Source organism: Python bivittatus, unplaced genomic scaffold, assembly GCF_059951505.1.
Source record: "Python bivittatus isolate LINGU-HERP-01145 unplaced genomic scaffold, Pbiv_v1 ctg000610_np1212, whole genome shotgun sequence".
Classification (NCBI taxonomy): Eukaryota; Metazoa; Chordata; class Lepidosauria; order Squamata; family Pythonidae; genus Python; species Python bivittatus.
Window position 1 is genome coordinate 39,061,050 of NW_028277088.1, and position 22,121 is coordinate 39,083,170.

Sequence of the window (22,121 nt, forward strand, 5' to 3'; positions counted from 1 at the left end):
ACCTTTGGGATGGAATCAGAATTTGCTCAGATTTAGAATTACAATTAGATAGGGTAAGTGAACACATAGCTCAGAGCATTCAAAACAAAAAAGGCTTCTACCAATTTGCATAAAATTGTTTCAAACAAAAATAATTTATTTAAAAATATGACCATATCTTCAGTACGTTGTTGAAAACATGAAGCAGCTTGGCATGTTGGACAATGGTAACTTATTCAAGATCTGTAATCCAAAAAAAGCAGCCCTCAGAAACATCAGAGCTATGCAGCCACATGAGAAATGGCTACTGCTGCTTTGTTATTACACAGGTAGTTGGTTCTATCAGCTAAAGTCAGTGGCTTAGATTTATTATATGCATATTGGTTTTGTTCTATTACTCTTCAGGAGGATTGTACTCCCTTGAGTCAGTTATGTTCATTGGTCAGAATAAATTCCTGCATCTGACATCATTTCCATTAATCACAGACAAGCTAGGATATGTGAACAGGACAAGATTTTTTTAAAAAATCTGATGAACATTATTTATGTGTGCCATTCACTAACACCAGAGAAAACATTCTTTCATCTTCCCCCCCCCCCCAGATTATATTCTCTTTAGTAATGATAGGGAAGAAAGCACCAGTACTGAATTATACAAAATGCAATGCAACGGAAGGGAAGGTAACACTGATATGGTTGTGCTGCTCATCTACACAACCACACGGGAAGTTTTTATCTTTCAGAAACATGCAATTATTTCTTCCACTATAGATTTTACTTTTCTCTATTCATGTTTCAAGTACAAGTTTAGAAACAAATGGGATATGGCAGAATACATGAATTTGTACATGTAGGAATGATCAGATGAGATTTGGGCACTGAACTAAGCAAAACCTGCAGCTGGTCCGTCATTATATTGTCAGGTATATTGTCAAGGGCTTTTTTTCTCTCTCTGCATCTTAAAGGCCAAGTACAAAAAACTACCTCTGGAAATGTGCCCAATCATATGCTGGTAAAAGCATCTCTATTGCTTCAAGTACCTCAGCAGAGATTTACTGATAATAAAATGGGATTTAAAAAAACAGGATGTAAAATTATTTCAATGCTGTTAATCAGTTACCCATGTAAGCAATATTTTGGATAAAATGCATCTTCTTTAGTATAGGATATCAGCTATGTGGTATCACAGAAATATTACATTATTTGGAATATTACAGTTCTTGCTTGTATTAAGGTGCCTGGATATCTCACATCAAAACAGACACTATTTTTGTTAGGAAATCCTCAGTACAGAGAACACTTAAGTTACATGATATTATTTGTGAAGTGATGAAATATTGTACTGTAGCATTTAGGAACTTTTCCTTTTTCTACTATTTCATATTCTTCACCACAAGGTGATGATGAACAGTTGAGAAAAGGAATGAAAGTAATTACTACACAATTCATTTGCTCTTTTTCAGCATATATCACCCATTAATAAAAAGCCAGCGACTGCTTCAGAGTTGAATATATTATTTACCTGAGAAGCTGAAATCGAAGACTTGTCCAAAATATAAGTCATTCTCATAGCTTGTAAAAATGTCTGAAGATAACATACTTCAGGGTGATATTATTCACACCACGTGCTACTTTTGTTTTACTCCACAGCTTAATACTTTAGAAATCTGCCAATGTGCAATCAGAAAACTGAGGACAGTCTCCTGTATAGTAGATCATTCATCACAACAAATTCCTTTGGACTTCACTGGTTTTCAAGTTTAGGTAACAGAGAAGAGTCACATCCAACCTGGAAGTTCATCCTACTCCTCCCCATTGCTTATTTTCTACTGACACATATAAGACCTTGTTCAGAACTATATTTAAGTTCCTCCTACTGTTCTTAGCTCTTATGCAAGCAGTTTTGGTTATACTGATCCAAGTTGTTTCCTGGAAAGTTTAAGTGAGTCATTCTGTTTTTCATTTCCCAAAATACTGTCTCACTAGGTTTTGGAGGGCTTGGAAATACCCAAGAATTATCTTCCAGAGAGTTTTTTCCATAGGAGTTATGATCCGGAAATGGAGAGTCACATACAGAACTAAGTTTCTCATTAGTACATGGGGAGGAAGATGCAAGATTACTGAAAACATCATCACTTGTTGGAAATAGTCTATTGTTGCACACTGCTCCAGAAGCTCCTAAGTGGAGATTGGTAGCGTCCCTCTCAAGGTCTTCAATACACTGAACAGAGGTATAGGATGGCACTGTGGAAAGAACCAAGTATTTTTAATTCTTCTCCCAACACAAGTCACTTACACTTAATACAATTCAGACATTATTAACAGTGGCTTACCAGACGCCTGTTCCTCCAGTACCAGACCCAACTGTTCCTACTGTGAAAAGCTTGTCTTCCTTTGATCAGCTCTCACATTTATTCCTATATAATCTGTACCCTATGGGCTAAACCATCATGGATGGTTTTTTTTAACTTTAACATACCAAGATGTAATAGGAGCTAACCCTTTCTTCTCACCCCCCAACTGTGCTTCCTTAAAAGAAGCTGACTCAGGGAGAATTTCCCAGAAAGTGTATGAGATAACACAGGGAAGATACAGGTTTTGGCCTTATGCATTCCTTTAAACTCATTTTAAAGTGAAACTTCCATCTGTACCTTATAACCACATCAGCCTGGGTCAATCAAACATACATGTTTGATTTGGTTTCCATACACAGAAACAGATGACAATTTCTGTTCAAGTGCTTCTCACTGTTGGAAGAAAGACCCCTGCTTAAGAATTCAGAAGGGTGCAAGAAATTTCCTGGGCAGTCAAGAATTTTCCAGTTAAAATACAAGTATGGAATCTAATTATCAAAAGTACTTTGTAGAAATGTTATTGTGTATAAAGTGAAGCTTAAGATTAATGAGTTATACTAGTAAAAAGTTAATAAAAATGCATAGATTTTTCTTTTTATATTCTTAAAAAGTCACTATTTGTGGAAGGATACAACTGAAAACTGAAGAGTTCTCTGGTGCTTTTTAAAATCTAAAATAGTTGCAGTAAAAGGTCAAATACAACTAAACTTAACACCTCAGCCTTGTACAAATAAACACCTGATTGAGGGAAGAAGCCACAAGAGAAGAGAAAACAGCATAAAAAAGAAAGCCCCATCAGCAACACCTTTATGTGTGAAGTTGACCAGTTAGAGAAAGAAGTCAAGAAAGAAAATAGGGATGTTGGAATTACTATAAAAATGAGACGTATCAGTCTAAACTGATGCAATTCAATTAAGTTATAGCAACAAGCTGCAGTTCAAAATGATGTAAGAGAGTCTGTGCCATGTTTTCAGATTTTTGATTGTGCAAACCTGCACTTGCCTTTCTTAGTTGTAGATGGAATCATTTTCAGTTTCTTCAGCATTTCAGCTTGCACTTCGGTCACCAGATGCAAATTAGACATCTCCCTCTTCAATTCCCAGTATACCTGCTGAATGTGTTCACTAAAAACACATTTTAGAAGTTTAAACATTTAAGCCAGTTTGATACTTCTGGTAAGCCATATGATTTACAGGACATTTCATAACAAAAGATGATGATTCAATAAATTAGTGAAAGGCAGCATACCTCGCTATTGAAAGACCCAAGTCTAACTCCCTATTTTTTCAAATATCCCAAATGACTGATGCAATTTATATAAAAAGATATTTTTGACTAGTTGGTTCAGCAAAATAGTTAGTGCTATGAGGCAAGAGATGAGGAATAAGCACAGCTGACTAAATCGGACAACTGCAGCATTTGAATGCAAAGAAAAATGTACAGGTAGTCCTCAGGTTATAACCATTTATTCAGCAACCATTCAAAATTACAATGGTGCTGAACAAATGGTACTTATGATTGGTCCTCAGAGTTCTGGCCATTGCAGTATCCCTGTGGTCACGTGATCATGATCCAGGCACTCGGCACCCAGCTTACAATTACAACACTGCAGCAAGCCGCAGTCACACGATCATGATTTCCAACCAGCTTCCCACAAGCAAAGTCAATGGGGAAGCTGACAGGAAGTCAGAAGTTGCAGTCACATGAGGTCCTTGCTTAGCACCATACCAGGACTGCCAGAATTACCATTGCTAAGCAATGGCAATTCCAGTCCCAATTGCCATCGTAAACTGAGGACTACCTGTATTAATAATGGCTACCTCCTAGTGCTTATCAGCATCTTTTTAATGTATTCTAGTTGTGTATGTCTAGTTAGTTCTGTATTCAGCATTGATGGCCCTCACTTAACAATCCCATTTTAAGATATACATACATACACACACACACACACACATATATATATATATATATATATATATATACACACACACACACACACACACACACACACACATACAGGTAGTCCCCAGTTAAGAATGCCCAGTTTAAGGACAACCCATAGTTAAGAAGTGAGCCTACTGTAGCAAAATTTGAGTTAATACACAATGGTTTGAGTTCATTAAGCAATACTACTTATACAGTAATATACAATAATACTGTTCGGGCTTACATACAACTTCCACTTAAGGACAGACCTTGGGAACAGAACTCGTTTTTAAACTGGGGACTACCTGAGTGTGTGTATGTACGTGCGCACACATACATATTTGCCCTTCCCGAGCTACCACAAAATTGCTTTACTGGACAATCTAAAGTTCTAAAATTATGGAGGAAAAATAATTTGCTACTCACCCTCCACACACCACTAATCTCTGATGTACTGAGAAGGGCCCTTAAAGTATAGGCCCCTTTCCTCTTTTTTTGGTCTGAGTCAGACTTGATTTCTGGTGACTACATGGACATGCAGTTTTCTAGACAGCATTTCCAGAAATGATTTGTCACTGCCTTGTTCCTAGGGCTGAGAGGAATGACTGGCCCAAGGTCAGCAAGCTGGCTTCCAAGCCTAAGCAGATCTAACACTCAGATTTCCCTGCTCCTAGTTCAGCACTTTAACCACTAGACAAAAGTATGCAAACATATCTCCAATTCAACAATCATCTCAACTAAGCATCAGGATGCTTAAAATACAGTGGTACCTCGGGTCACGAACGCTTCTGTTCACGACCAATTTGGATCACGAACAGCACAGTTCGCAAAATTTTGCTTCTGTCCACGAACTCCGCATCGAGTGACGAACAGGATCCGCGGCCATTTTCTCTGCCGTGACACGTGGTCGTGGCTTCCTGTAGGGAGGGGGACTCTCCCTCCAAGCAATAACTGCCTCCCCACCCGCCTTCCTGTCCTCCATGCCAGAAGTCACCTCAAGCAAGGTTAGCGTTCTCTCTCTTCGTACTGTACTGTACTGTACTGTACTGTATTTTGTTTCATATTTTTGTGGTTTTTTAAAAAAAATACATATGGTTCAGAACGGATTAACCATAATTACATTGAACCTTGTGGGAAAATATGATTCAGGATGTGACCAAAATTGGTTGGCGACCAAATTTGTAGGGGTCAGAACAGATTAACTGTATTTACATTGAACCTTATGGGAAAATTTGATTCGGGTCGTGACCAATTCGGGTCGTGACCAGAGTCACGGAACGAATTAAGTTCGTGACCCGAGGTACCACTGTACTTTTCTTTCAGCCTTTCCCTAATTACAGTATATGGTAATACTATGTTGCAAGCCTAATTTATAGAGCTGCTCTAAGGGTTCCTGAAGTAGTATGTATGAAGAATCCAACAATGGACTGAGCTATACACCTGTTAAGCTTTTTTATCAAGTTAAACATTAAACAAGAAAGGAATAAATAAATAACTAGAAGCCTGTTCAAAATGAGCTTTTAACAATTCGTGAGGCAAAGAACAGTCATTCCCTTTCACTACAATGTCTTCTTCTGGAAGTAAAATGGAAATACGTCAGTGTCTGAGACTATAAACCAACCCACGATTTTAACTGTGGTGTGAGGGATTGTGTAATTAAGCCAAAATTGGCTAGTTTAACTATCACACAATCCCTCCTCAAATTGTGACCTGGCATGTGTGAGATAGCTATTCTGGTTAAAATAAGAGGATTGAAAAATGTGGGCAGCTTAAAAGAATATTAGAGTTTACAGCAATGGTCATGAGTAGATGCACACTATGAGATTAAATTCTATATTGTCATATGGAAGGATGTTTCAGTCTCCATAAATGCCCGTTTCTCGCGATGCAACCATACATGCTTGGCTTTCATGTTTTTTTAAATTTATTTATTTATTTCTCAAATTTATATAGCTGCCCATCACACAAAAAGCGACTCTGGGCGGCTCCTGGTCTTCTTGTAAGGCAGGATTGTATCTTTGTGATAAGGCCAGTGTCTTCATAGATGAATCTAAAAGAACATTCGAGGGCTCTCATTCCAGGTTGACCGAATCCCTGAACAGGAACATTTCCTCTTAAAGGGTGGGAATACACCTGAAAATGCTATGACGTTACTTAGAGTGAAATAATATATAGCTTATCCAGAAATTAAGGAATACCAATTCTTGTATTTCTAATGTGGAATGATTCCTACTACGCCTGCAGGGTATCTGCATCTCAGAAAACATCTGGTCAACCCATCACTGGGAACTACATTTGGCAAATATTCCCCTATTCTGTTGATGTGAAGGATTAGCCATAGATTAAGCCAGCAGCTTATAGGCAAAAAGCAAGAAACTATATATTTTCAGTTACAAAATCTTCCTACCAGCGTGGCATTCAGTGCACTGAACTGCTAGCTTTTATAATTTTCAAGATCTACTTAAATAATTTTTTACCAAATAGGCAATGTTTTTGGTCAATGACTGCAGGATGAATTTTAAGAGGAAACTTTAGGTTTTAACAAAATGTCTGTCGCTGCAGAGATGGCCAGCCACAAAACAGCCATTTATCAAAAGGCAAACTGATGATCTTGCTTCCTGCTATGGCTCTAGCTGTCAGCAAACCTACCTCCTGGCTTGTCTTCTTTTCTGAACAGGTAAACATAGAGTACTCCTAAATACCTTCATATACCGTTTTTATTTTCTAAGAAAGCTTACAGAACCAAGTAGTATCCAGATACGTTATTTTAAATAAAGAGTATTTTTAAAATAATAAAAAATGATGTAATGGAGAGATGCCAAGGGAGAAAACCATATGCACATAGGGATTAGGATAGAAAAATCAATTCTACAGAGGTTCCATTAAGGTAAAATTTCTAATATTAGCTAAAACAATTGGGAGAATTATTTCTTAGTCGTAGTGTCTTAAATAAGTCTTTCTTTGCATTTAGTGTGATTCCTGCTTCCAACCTTTTAGGCCTACATTATCTATAATATGCCTAGAAAGAGACTATAAGATGAGGCAGGGAAAGCGGTATATGCAGTGTTCAGCTAGAATCCACAGTAAGTATTTTCTTTAATTATGAATATTATCTTTTTTTAAGAGTTCACTTTCCTATAAAGTTGTTTTATTATTATTTCCCTTTCTTCAGTGGTGTATTAGGAGCTTGGTATGAAAGGTAGGCGCCTTTATTGTTTGTAACTGCTCCCTTTACTATAACAAAAGCAATGCCACATATGTTGTGAATCACATCAAAATAATTATTTTGACCCAATACAATGTTACAACACATCTACACAAGAGTGTATAAAATTGTTAAGCTAAAAATTCAAAGTAATCACACATTTTCACATCCTGAGAAGTGACAAAGATTTTACAAGAATATTAGCAGGTGAATATTGACATCCACATTAAATCAAAGGGCACTTGCTGAAACAAACATTTCAAACAAGTTCCTTTAGGCGTGAAAAAAGCTGTAGACCTGTTTTCACAGGTGATATGAATTACAGCTGGTTTTACAATACAAAATCTGTACATTCTAATTTGCATAAAAGGCTAATATAAAAGAGATGTTTTTTAAAAAAACTCTGATAGTGATGGATAGCATCACTAACAAAATACCTCTTTGGGGGGAAGGGGGGAGAAGCAAGAACACTGGCCAACTAATTAAAATAGCTAAGATTAAGGAACAAAAGTGAGACAGCAATAGAATGGAAACCAAATATACTTTTACATCTCCACTTCCTGGCTTTTTTCCTAATGCAAGTCCCAAATAAAATAATTTCTTGTAATCAAGTCCTATTCCTCCCTCAAGTGGAAAACAAGGAAAATGCATTTGCGAGAACTGAAAATATCAATTCAATGGTTACATTTTTTGATGCCTTTTTGAGATCTGTGGCATTTTCTTGCCTTAACTTCCAATTGCATAAATAATCCTTTGAAGAAAGGACCAGTGACTGGATTCCATCTCTATTTGGTCTCTATTCAACCTACAGTATTATAGACTTAACTGCCCCACATCTTCCTTATTAACAGCAATACACTAGCAGTAGACAGGTTTGCTCTACTTAGTCACCATGCCGATTTCTGTTGTTGTTTCATCCATAGTCTTGCAAGGAATATTATTCAAGCAGCTGCTAATGCCAAAAGGTAAATACTGCCAAGAAGCAGTTTCCAACAGCATTCCGAAAAAGGCAGTGGGTGAACAAAATGCAACTGTATCTGGCTGCATCTGGCATCAAAGTGCATTATTTTTGCAAATTTTGGAGCCCCCTCTGACTTCAACTGCCAAAAATAATTTTGAAGCAAGAAGCAAACAAAAATACTATTATAATTGCTAAAAGAGCGATAGAATGAACAATCTTGTCTTTGCTCACATGTGTAAGGTACATGTCACTAATTTTAATGGGTCTGCTTCTACCACAGATTATTTATTTATTATTAAATTTGTATGTTGCCGAACTCCCAACAACTCTGGGCAGCTCACAATAAAAACATTTTTTAAAAAGATACCATCAGAAACAAAAATAGGGAATAAAATAATTCCATGCCCAACCCTATTTTCATTATTAAAATATTATGTAGGATAGCTTAGTAATTCAGCAGAGGTAAATGGCTATGAGAGAAAGTGTTCATATTTTTTATGCATTTTTTATATGGAGTAGCATCTTAAGTAGTTTTCCATTAGATCAGGAAAAGAAAAGAAAAGCAAGATCCTGTCATTTCTGTTAAGAAGCTAGATTCTTCAGACAGGCCTTTCCCCAAAAGCCATTCATCAGACTGTAGCAGAATTTGCCATTTGTTTCCATTTCAGCTGTCATGATTACTAGAATCAACAGCAAACTCTGATGATGTCAAAGTGACATGTGCACAGTGATGTCATCACACAAGTACATAAGTTGTGACACATGCGTGATGACACTGTCATGCACAATTCATTGTTGGCCATCGTTATAACAAGGGTCCAACATCCACCTGCAGTACTGACATTAAAATATTGCTTAATTGCCAGCTGTGATAAGATCCATATAAAAGTTGAGAGTTATTCTTTTTAAGTGATGTATGTCTCAGCTGTAAAACCAAAAGGAGTGATTATCTCTTTTTACTCACCTGAGAATCACTTTCTAACTAAAGCAAAACCTATAAGCGTTACAGTAAAAACATTCCTTCAATATGCCTCAAGCTAGACATCATTACTATTTGCTATCTGAATTATGACCTGAATTTTATGGGCCTCTCTGTAAAAGCTGGATCTGGGCTTACTGCAAGTAGACCACAGGAAAAAACTGATTGTAATACAGAAGTCCTAGGGCCAAGGGCCTCAATCCATCAGCACTTAGATAGGGAAGATAAGTTAATTGATAATAGCTTTCCAAAATATACTTTTCTTTAACTGGAAATTCTATGATATTTTCATCCTATAATATACCTATTTAACATACACAGCTTACTTATCTATTCCAAAATACTTCTAGTTCAGCTTTTCACTCACAAGAATAAAAGCACTGCATTAGATTCAGATTTTGTCATATTTAGAATCGATCTACTGAAATCAAGAAAACAGTTCAGTCAAATTCTAAATGGAAATCTAGATCAATCTATTCCAGTATTCTCAATAAAATAGGACACATAGCAGTAGTGAATAAAGAGCCAAGTAATTTACGGAATCCCAATAGTCAGGCCATTAGAAATTATTTTGCTTCAAAAACATCCTCAAACTTAAGACAAAACAAGAAAGCATTTTTCACATCATTTGTAGAAAAATTTCCCAAGCTGTTTACATGTGTTGGACTACAGTTACCAAAATCTCCAACCACTGTAGCCAAGGGAATGTGCCCAACATATTAGAACCCAAACACTGGGAAAGGCTAATTTTAAAAACAGAGTGGAACATGCCTTCAAAAGGAAAGATCTGCCCCATTCTACATAATCATTCACTGAAATTTTTGAGAGAAGAGAAAAAAAGTTACTTGTTAAAAGGTCTCTAATAACTGGCCTATTTGAGTAGGTAGATATAAGAAAAGGCAGTGATTAAAGTTTCTCTGTCCCATACAGAGTTCAAAATCAACACCTGAAAACCAAGCGAAAGCCAATAAATGATTATCAGAGTAAAGTGTCCTATGCAGCCTGCTCTGCATTTTGGACCAATTGTCAATTCTGTATGTTTGGCAAAGACAGCCAAATACTAAGTAGATGTAAGATGCACTTCTTGGATGACACTAATTCTTATCCAAAACAATTTTCTTGGACTTCAATGAGTTAGTCAAAGGGACTCAGTTGCAATGTATAAAAAAACAAAAAGCATACCTATGAATATTTTGCTGCTGGACAAATTCTCCATTTATTAAAATTTCTTCTTGGGATTCAACCTGGAAGTAAGCCAAAACAAAGAGATCCTATTAGCTTCTTTAAGAAAGAAAAGATGTGCCTCATTTGGACAAAGAAAAAAAATTAAGCCTTTTCAAGACAAATGCAAAGACTGTTCAACTAGCAACAGTAATAAAATATTTTGAATCTTTTTTTTATTTATACAGCAGTTACTTTTATCTTGCTTTTCAGAATACAAATCCTATCAAAGTGTCTTACAAACACCATCAACAACTATAAATAAAATAGAATTTAAAAAAAAAAAAATAATGTGGGGATCCTTCCTACAGGGCAGTTGGAGACAGTCGTTCTGTGTGGAATGGAGAGGAGAATCTGACTGGAGCAGATTTCTGGGCTTTTGACATCCTAAATGTCTACATGAATTGGGATTTAATTTATCAATTTATCATGCCTGATTCTTCTATCTGATATACTGAGCTTATAAAGTCACATTAATTAAATATTACATATCCTGTAAGCATCTAATGATTAAGAAGGGCAGATAAATTGTTTGGCTAACGGAGAAAAAACAGGAAATCACAGTTAAGATTGCAATGTTATCTACTGATTTGGAAGTAACCCCTAATAATAAATATTTGAACACTCATGCACTCTGGTACACCCTGAGTATTTTATAAGTTAGATACAAAGATATTTATATACTTTTAAAAATTGTTTTTACTGGAATACTGGTAAATATTTTGAGACATGACTGAGTAACATTTTCTTATCCTATGTAAGTGTTAATGAATGCTCTGAAAGCATAGCATTTTAAATATGCTTTCATATTTTATATCCAGGCCAGGGATGTTTGCCTGACTACATTATTCATTATGCGTTTTTATAAAATAGTTCTTCCTGCAGAAACAATATTTAATAAAAGAAATCGTTCTATTCCATTTTTTATCCCATGGCACAAGTCAACAGCGTTTTCTCTAATTCAAATCTCAGCAAGTACAGTTTCCTAGGAGCGTATTCTTCTGGCCGTGTTAAAGCATACCAGGTCAGAATGGCGGACAGAATGAATTCATGCTTCATGTTAACCTAGGACTTTTTAACAATACTTTCTTGAATAAGCCATGGTTTTCTAGTTGATTCATAATGCTAAGTTACATTGGATAGGATCACATATTATGCTAAGCCAAAAAAACCAAACCACAGAATGACTTAGTGAAATTATTATTTAATTTCTAATCCTTACAGTAACTGGAATTCGCTGGGTTACTTAAATCAATTTTAAAACAATGTGTGTTGAGCCCTGCCTCTAAATACTAAAATATTTAGAAGAATGACTTCTACATCTATCTTATTTGCTCCTTCCACTAACAACTTAAACATCATTGTACAATCAAGACTGCTTGTTATACCAGAATGCAAATCCTTAAAATTTAAATTTTAATTTAATGTAATCATTGTGATTCTATGTATGTCATGCTACAATTTTCAAGTCACACCTAATTTTAGAACTGAGAGTTTATTGAAAGGGAAGAGCATGACAAATTTAAAAAAAACCCACAAGTTAAAAAATGAAACTTAAATTAGTATCTTCTGAGAAACACCTGGAATAAAGGCTTTGAAATGATTAGTCCTACTATAATCAATAGGATTCACAAATAAGTGTCATTAAATTACATAGTTTAGCAAATTTTAGGCAGTGGATTGCAAAATATTTTATCTCTAACAAATCTCTAACAATCTCTAACAAAATTATCAAATTTAAGCTACTCTTGGCATCTTGTGTTTATCACCATCTAGTGGAGTTCTCAAAATATGCAGTCTAATTTCACCTATCTGAGCAACAGTAAACTAAGGTACATTATTTAATAGAAGCGAATATGTGTAGCTCAGGGTTGAACTGTGGAGTCCTTGGGGTTCTCTGAGCTTGGTTGTTTTCTTGCAAACGTTTCATTACCCAGCTAGGTAACTTCTTCAGTGCTAGAATGGAATGGGATTTGCTCTCTGTTTATATATTGTGGCATGCCACATATTAAAGTACATTATTTAAACCTGCCAAAATAACAGTGATTGTAACCAACTTATTACCTAAAGGAATAAAATGAACTAAAGATACAAAGCCTGTTTGTGAAACTATCTGGAAATGATATCAAATGAAAAACAAAAAATTAGAAGTCTCAATGAGCATTCATGTGGTTTTCCAAAATCTAACCATGTTAATTCCATTAAACTCGAGGCAGAAATTGTGCATATCAACATTTATCTTTACCCCTTTATGTACCCTCCTCAGAACAGAAATCATAATTCAGAAGTACCTTCCTTACAGATGTGTGCAATTCCTTCCTAAGATTGTTACATTCTTCCCTCAGTTTCTCCAAATCCATCTCCAAACTGTGCACCTTCAGGTCATTGTTCAGTTTGTCTATTTCCCAGTTAGAAGGGTTAGAATTGAAACTCTTCATCACTGTAAGGAAATAAGATCTTTATTCCATCAAAATACAGTCCAATACAGATGATGAAGATGAGAGTCAAAGCTCTCATTTCTCATAAATCATTATTTCTTGTAAGTACAGTGACAAATTTTAATCCAATCCTATTTTGTTATGTATAAAGTCTTTACAAATGATCAAGTGAATATATTAATAAGCCCTCAGCAAAGGAATATTTCACACAGAAATATAATTGTATATGTTCTCTGGTATTAATTTATAAATTTATAATTTATACTACATGAAATCTTCTTTCCAAGCTTGCCTATACATTACCAGTTCAAAAACATCAGAAAAGACCAAATATATTACTTTAGACCATGGCAGTAAATACATAAAATGCATATATTTTACAATGTAAAAATCAATGTGTTCTCAGTAACAATAATCTCAATCAGTTAATTTTTAATTGGGACTTATAAAAAGAAAAGACTGACACAGCAAGTCTGTGGAATTATCTAAGAGAACTGCCATCCAATATTAATGAATGGATTTCAGTTATTGAGGCCTCTGGATAATTGTGGCCACCTATTTTATTTTAATTATTTTTTACAGTGCTTATAGGCTGTTCCAATGAGCCAACTAACTCTTGGTAGCATACAACTCCCCAATAGATAATTGGGATTAAACCAGTAAAACAAAACAATATATTATAATAGCATAAAACTGAAAGACATAGTCAGAAGAAAACCAGTTTATCCTTAGTCGTGATAGTTATAGCAAACCACCCCCATGGCTTGATGAAACAGCCAGGTTTTCACTAATTTCCTGGAGGGAGGGAGCTATTTGAATGTTGGAGGAATACTATTCCATATGAAAGGGGTACCAACTGAGAAGCCATGCTTCCATGGCCCATGAAGATGGCAGTCTCTAACTGATGAAACACATAAAGATGCTGCCATACCAGATCTTATCAAACAGGCAGATATTGCTGGAAGAAGGCAGTCCTGTAGATACCCAGGTCCTGAACTACATAGGGCTTTAAAGGTGATGACCAAAATCTTGAATGCAGCAGCTCAACTAGTTATGGGTGCACCTTGTGGCACCCATGTAATACCTGGCAGCCAGTGCAGCTCTCAGAGTAGAGGTGTTACACAGGTGCCAAAAGGTGTACTCATAACTAGTTGTGCTGCTGCACTGCGGACCAGCTATAGCTTCTGAATATTGTTCAAGGACAGCCTCATGTAGAATTCATTGCAATAGTCCAATCAAGAAGTGACTAAGGCATGAAGGATAGTCAGTAATGTCTCCCTTTCCAGGAAAGGTAACAACTGGCACTAAATGGAGTTATGCAAAAGTCCTCTAGGCCACAACTACCACTTGCACCTCAAGCAGGCTATGAGTCCAAGAGGACCCCCAAATTATTCAGGGAGTGCAAACTTGTCTACCACTAACAATGGAATCTCACAGAATTGATAGGCCTTCAAACTCAAAGCCACTCTATCTTGCTGGGATTTTATCTTAACCTGTTTCTCTCTACCCAGACCTGAACAGCCTCCAGGTACTTTGACAACTTCACTTACTCAGCCAGGAGTCAAGATGTAAAGTTGGGTATTGTCAGCATACTATTATATGTATGTCTGTTGATATATCAGCAGTAAGCAATAAGGACTTTACAGCTATGTGTAGAAAAAAAATATGTGCCTCCTTGAGAGGGGAGTAGCCCCATCTACTTTAAGAGGCAGATATATAATTGCTACTGAAAAGCTTTTTCTACAGATCTTTTCATCAGTCAGTTTTTCTTCTAAGGCACAGTATTTGAACTAGAAGTTTCCTATAAAATTCCAAATACTATTGTATAAACAAGAATTGCTACATCCATTTTAAGCAGCCTTAAGGTTCAAGGTTTGGCATTGACTCTATCCTAATCAAGACAACAAAGAATGATTTCCAGAACCCTTAGTGACTTTGGATAGTATTAACCAGGGTACTCTTCAGCACAGGATCTCTAGATTGGGTATGGGTGGTATTGTGTTTAGATAATTAAATTCTTATTTTGACAGCCATGTTCAGAAGGTGCTGGGGAAATAGTGACTTAATTCCCTGAAATCACTTTGCCCTCTTCTGAGTTTCTGATGTCAACATGAAAGTTCTGAATGAAGCTATCAAAAAGTTTGGGGTAAAGTGTCATCAATTAGAAAAGTGCAAAATGTTTCAAGATCAAAACAACCTGTTCAGACATCAGAATAGTCTACAACAAGGTTGGAATGTGATGTATCAGGGTGAAGTATTTCACACAGTTTTATCATCTATATATGGATATCACTTAATTCTACATTTTCACAATAGATGTAAAGTTATGGCAGCATTAAGCAATGCAGGGATGTGATAATGGAGTTCTCATGGTCAATATACAGAATCTCAATCCAAGAAAAAAGCTGCAGTAATATGTGGCTCATTTGCCCAAGATAATGGTTTCATCCTATGCTCGATAAGACTGTACCCCCACCTCAAGTAAGAAGTCTGCAGTATTAGGATGTCACTGATCTTATGGCTGTCATAAAAGATTTAAGTTGCTTCTGTAGCTTGAAACACAGACTGATATACTAGCCTCAATCCATCTGGAGAGAAAGAACTGGGATTCAGTGAGCTACACTGAGATCATTACTGAATTAGATTGCTCCTAATTTAATTGTTAGTCTGCCTTTAAAGTTCAGCAACTACAATTAGATCAAAATATAACTACAAAGCTGCAGAACTGGGACATTTCATGATTAACATATTGTTTGTACTCTACTAACTGCAAAATCACCCAGTTTATTTCAGCACTCAACTCAAAGTCCTTGTTTTGATCTTTAAAACACAACAGCTTGGAGATGCAGTATCTGAATACTGCTTATCTCTACCTGTGTATAGTAAGACTTAATAAGTCCAATTCTTTTAAGTATAGGTGGCTCTACAAGAAGGGCCCACTTGGAATTGGCTCTTGCCTACAGAATTCTTTCTCCAATGAGACAGACACATACCAGCTAGGATGTTATTCTGAGACCAGCTAAAGGCATGTTCCTAAGTTTTTATGACAAAAGAAAGACTTACTGTCTTGCACTAAATTCTCACATGATATGAAATTGCTGTAAGATGTATACTTGGTTATTATTATTTGTTAGATTTATATCCTGTTATACTCACCCAGTGAGCTTCCATTGCTGAAATTTGAAATTGGGTCTCCCCAGTCCTAGTTCAATATCTTAATCAGTACACTACACCACACTTCATCACACCCGTAATAATGCTCCCCAGGTTACATAAACTAAATATATTAACTTTTAAAAAAGGATCACAGTGTTTGCCATACATGGATGCCGCTATACACTCAGATAAACAAAGTGTACCTTGTTGAGTTTCCATTTCTGTTCTTAGCTGTAAAAGTTCCACTTCTTTAGATTGCAACTGCTCATTCAAGATTTTCATGGATTCCATGTTTTCTTTCATCTAATTTGAAAAATACAGAAACTATCAGGAATTTGTCTGTCATTATTCTAGCTGAAGTATGAGTCTAACAGATCAACTGGTTCTTCATAAAGATGTGGTCAAATTATCATGCTTTTACTATTTCAAAAGCACTACCAGTTTAAAAAATGGTTTGTGAGTACTCTATGCACTATGAAAATATTGTCCTGCTTTTAGAGGGCAGGAGAAAAATCTTGTGGATATTAAGTAATACATCAAGCTGAACTTAGCTAGCTGGCAAGCTTTCCAAATTGATCACCAGCTTTTTGTTCAATCTATTTTTCATCTTGCAAAGTTTCTGCACTCCCCTAAATTTTTAAAAATATATTGTCATTTGTACTGAATCACTGGAGAGCTTCCACAAGCTATGCTTTTACGTGAATCTCACTTTCATTTCTTCAAATAGCAAATTCAGGCATTTAATACCAGAATGATTAGGAGCCAAGTGGGGTCATTGAAAAAAGAGAAAAATATCAATGGAGTTGGATGAATCCCAGTGTATGCAGAAATTCAAAATCTTTAAAAATCCAGGAATGATCCAAGCCACACATAAGTATTTCTCAGTCTAGTTCCTTTGATTTTAAAAAAGGATCCACATTCATGTTAAACCCACATATGGAAATGAACATGAAGTTAGTGTTTACTTTTTGCTAGATCATATTCCATGCCTTCAGTGATTAAAGCTCAATTCCTCCATTATGTTAAAGTATTTTTTCTACACTGAATTCATGCAGCATTCCTATTTTCTTTTACACTACTCCCAAAACATACCACTTTATCCAGTTGACTTTTCAGATTATCTCGTTCAATACAAGCCTCCCGATAGGCTTGATAAGCTTTGTTAACTTGCTCACGACCCACAGAGCTTGTTGCTTCTTCCAAATGGGATCCAAGAAGCTAAAAGATTACAGCAAGATGTGGTTTAATCATTATTCAAATACTTTCAAATAAGTGTTTAATGTTAAACCAAATGAATTAACTTAAACACAGAATTTTATAGTGTCAGGTAATGACTTCCAAGTATTGAAACCAAACTGTCTCACATATGCTTAATTACTCTACCAATTACTTAAGACACAGCTAGTTTTGAAAAAAATCATAACTTATTAACATTTATCATATTGAATGACACCACAACCTTCAAACAAAAAATACATTGCGTCGCTAAAAATTACTTGCCTTTTCTTCTAACAATCTTACTCTTTTCTTTAAGAGAGAATTTTCCCTTTCTGTCTCTTTCAGACGTTTTTTTATATCTTCGTAAGCAGTGACAAGGGCAAAATGTGAAGCAACAGATTCCTCTCCTGAAAACACTGGAATAGGAAACTGTCCATCTCGTCTCTGATGAGTGTCTGCTTTTTCATGGTTCAGGATATCAATATCATCTTCAGCTAATTCTTCCATGATAACTAAATAAAAAAAATGTAGCATTGTTTAGTATCCAATAAGCATCTATCTAAAACATTTAAAGTACTTAAAACATGGATATATATAGGGTATCCATTAGATTTTTGCAATTCTGGCAAAATACTGGGCTATATCCAATCCTATTTGAATTGTCTTCCATAGAACAACAGGATTTCCTCTTAATCTTCTGCCCTTCCTGCTACTCACCTTCCTACCATCTGCTTTGGCAGGTCTCCCAACCTTCTGGAGAAGCATTGGAAGGGGGTAGAATATGCACATGGAATGAGGTAAATCTGTTCTCTGCACACATGCCATTCTTTTAAAGTACAGATGCAACTGGACCTAAGCAACTTTCCAGAAATATGTTTTTCCTAAAATTTCTACTTAAAGATGGCTATTTGGAAAGGAACAGCACAACTTGGACTCATGGCAAGGTGCCATCACAAAAAATAATAATAAAGGAGCTAGTTCAGTCTGCTTTAGCAGGAGTATCGGATAATGACATTTAATCCAAAGCTTTCAAGTAGGGATTCACAATAATTGCTGACATTTTTTCCCTTTGAGCAAGTTAGCATGATTTTTTGTCTTAAATTTTAGATATATTAATGTTAGCATTCAGAGAAGAAATAGCCAAGGAAATTTCCTTGATATAACTTGTTTTATTTATTTGATTTGTATCCTTGCTTCCTCTAGCAGTTCAAGGCAGCCTACATAGCACTCCTTTCTCCACAACAGGTGGGCTGAAAGAGAAAGCAACTGGCCCAGAGTCACTCAGTAAGCTCTTCCATGGTTCAGATAGACTTGAATTTCAGTCGTGCCTGTCTTACCCCAACACCTTAATCACTACATCATACTGGCTCTTCTGGTGATGACCACATAATTAACTGTATAACTCTTTCAGAAACCTAATTTCTTTCATGAATACCCAATTAATTGAGACAGCTGGAGAAGACTCAGACTTTGTGAAGACCATTTATAAAAATGAATATTATGGGTACCTAAAACTGGTCCTTTCAGACAGAAGATACAAGTCAAAGAAAGTGTTTGAAAATATATATATTTTTTTAGAAAGAGGATTCTACATAATGAAACATTTAAACTTGCACTGTGACAGGAGGGCCAGACACCGTGTTGGGGAGGGCAGAGGACAGGCATCTTCAAAATTTTACAGAAAGATGTAAACTTGCTACAACTTTCTACTAATCATGCTTTCTTAAGAATTTATCTTTATGTAGTACCAGGATGTAAGCCAAATCTTGGATATGTTCATCTAATTCTAATTGCCTAATCTAACCTTAATCTAAGCTTTTCCATTCTCTCTAGCCTCAGACCTTTTTGAACGAATACAACACATTAATTATTTTTAAAGTTATTCCAGCTTTCAGTGAGAAGGGGCTGCCATTTTGGTTTCTAATTCTGTTGTCAGAAACCAAAGGAAGAGACATAGATGAGCATGTGGAATACACAAACTTGAAAACCATCCCAGTGACTCCCAGTGACAGTGGAACTTAAAAGAACCAAAACTGGATTGAAATATTTAAAAAGTAATTTGGGATGGGCAGGAGTCAATTGTCTTAACTCATTAAAAGAACAAATCTCAGAATAACACATATGTTCAATAACATAAGCATTTAGGTGATATACTTACTGTGAGGCAGCCACTCCTTAAAATCAAGCCTTGGGTATCCCACACCTCTAGCTTTCAGTTCCACTCTTGCTTACCACATATTCTCACTTATTCTAGTTTCCTTCATACCCAAAGTGAAAAGGCAGAAAATCTTGCCCATTCCTTTTTGTCGAATGCAGGCAGTCCTCATTTAGCAACCACAATTGGGACTGGCAACTCAGTCATTAAGTGAAGTGGTTACTAAGTGAAGGCGCAACTGTGTTTAAGATCAGCTTTCCTTTGCTTTACAGACCTGCGAAGGTTGTAAATGTGAGGATTGGTCATAAAATTATTGTTTCATCACTGTCGTAACTGCAGTCACTAAACAAGGCAGTCACTAAAGGAGGACTACCTGTATTCCAAACTGAGTAATTATCTCAACCTACAATTTATTCTGCAAAGCTTAACCATACCCATTCATGAATAGCACTGACAGTTTTTTGCATCCTTCATTTGAAATGTGCATTGCTATTGGTCATGTTTTAGAAAGAATACAAGATGATATGTTATCTGGTCTGATTATCCCTGATAACTTCCATGTATGAATAGTGTCCTTCCTTCATATGAAATGTTGTCAGTTAATATTTTGTTCATTTTGCTTGATTTCTCTTCATTCTTTCATTAACAATCCAATTCACATGAGTTCCAAATATATGCAAGGACAAGGGTACTTGTCACCTCTGCACACTGTTTCAAAACTGAAAGTTCTGGGTGTTCACAGAGATGTTTCTAGGGAAAGTTTATTTATAAATCACATTTATAGACTGCTCAACTCATAACTCTAGGCAGGAATAAATGTGATTTATAAATAAATAAAGTTTTACAAAAGCAGAATTCTCAAAAACAAAGTAGGAAAAAGGAATATGTTCTTGGCCCTTAGTAGTTTGTGTAACTGAATAATTGCCCAGACAAAACAATTCCCTCATTTCTGAAAAATCACATATTAGAGTCGGGCAGTTGTTTTCCCCATAAAGGAAAAATGCAAACCTACACATACCTACATCTCAGCAAGACTTGCTAAAACACAGCAAGACTCAGTTCACATAATATGTTTAAGTAGATTAGGTAAAGATCCAACAGAGGCATTTGGACAAAATGCCAAGGTTGGTTGCATTGACCTTGGCTGTACCTTGTGCACACATGGACCTCTTGGTCAGTTTGTGGTTGAATAAATTCTGCAAAACCAATCAGTGGGTTAATTCAATAACTAGTGGTGGGAACACAGCTACTAAGTAAACGAAGCACTGGCCTGCGCTGAGTTCCCCCATCGAGACTTGGGGCCACTATCTTGCCTGTGAGAAATAGGCCACGCGACCCTGCAGGGGGAGGCACAGGGACGTTTTCCCTGGGAACTTGATGGACGCCCCTAGATGGGTGGGGCGGGGAAGGGACGCTATCAACCAGGAGGAAACGTGCTGCGGAATCAAAGGTTACCTGCGGCCAGCAAGCTCGCGGCAGAAGTGGGCGGGCCCCTTTCGTCTCCGTTCGCACCAGTTAAGACGACAGGGCCGCTGCGGAGGGAATCAGGAAAGGGAGGCCACTTTGGCTCAGACTCCACATCTTCTCCTCGCAGCCCAGGAGTGGCTGTAACTGAACACGAGCCCCTCGCAGCCGCGTGATCTCTTTCTTTCTCTTTCGTCCTCCCTCAGACTCACCAGGAAGCTCCTCTACCTTCCATCATATCATGTGACGGTAACGTGTACCGGCAATACCCTCCCACCTCAGCGGGGGAAATGGCCACCAGCAGCGAGGCATGCCGGGATTCGTAGTCTCATCACTGATTTCGCGGTAGCTGTAGAATCGAGACCCGCCCCGGCAATTCTCTCCTCGTGCAATTCTGTTCCCGGTGTACAGTGCGGGGAAGAAGGAGAGAAGGGAACTGTAGTCCGTCCGTGCCGGCAGATTTGGCAGAGTGGTACGGAGCTACCTCACATCGTACGTTTTTACTCCCCCTCAGAGGAGAAAAAGCTGCTGCCCATCGATTCCGTTTTCCCGCTTTGAAATAGCCGCTGATCTATTTGTTCGTATCATATGTATGAATTGTACAGTAGTGTAATAACAGTATCCTCAATGCAATGAACAAAAAATCAAAATGAAACCAATCAGATGAAGCGCCATCATGAATACATGAAAAAGGGCTGCAATAGCTATAATCACATCGATTAATCTAAAAAACAGGTGCAACTGAATTGACGGTGAAAGAGGAAAAAACCAAATTTCATACTGAGGTTATACCATTATTAAAAGTTCTATAAAATATTTTCAAAGCACTTGGACACTTGAAAGATTGCAACTATTTTGTTAGCCTATAAGGTATTGGTTTAAAATTGCTATCAGTACAACTTCTACATAAGAGCCATTGTACCTGGCTACAATAATAGAAGTCAGTTTCTCTGTATAGATGGAATTAAAATGTTACAAAGATAAACCTTAACATGACTGGGAAAACATTTCATAACTGAAGTAATATCAAACACTTCCAATTGAGAAGGCAGTTGCAGAAGGGCT

General features: G+C 36.6%; 1 protein-coding gene across 1 annotated transcript; it reads right to left on the reverse strand.

The window, feature by feature from the left end:
* Positions 1 to 143: 143 nt before the first annotated feature.
* Positions 144 to 21,315, reverse strand: AZI2 (5-azacytidine induced 2). Its single transcript, XM_007438049.3, has 8 exons — positions 21,048 to 21,315; positions 17,720 to 17,949; positions 17,312 to 17,437; positions 16,423 to 16,522; positions 12,917 to 13,065; positions 10,587 to 10,648; positions 3,336 to 3,457; positions 144 to 2,223 (listed from the first exon to the last, which is right to left on the reverse strand). Exons 2-8 carry the CDS (start codon positions 17,942 to 17,944, stop codon positions 1,862 to 1,864), a joined length of 1,146 nt encoding a protein of 381 aa, XP_007438111.1. The 5' UTR covers positions 17,945 to 17,949; positions 21,048 to 21,315; the 3' UTR covers positions 144 to 1,861.
* Positions 21,316 to 22,121: the final 806 nt, after the last annotated feature.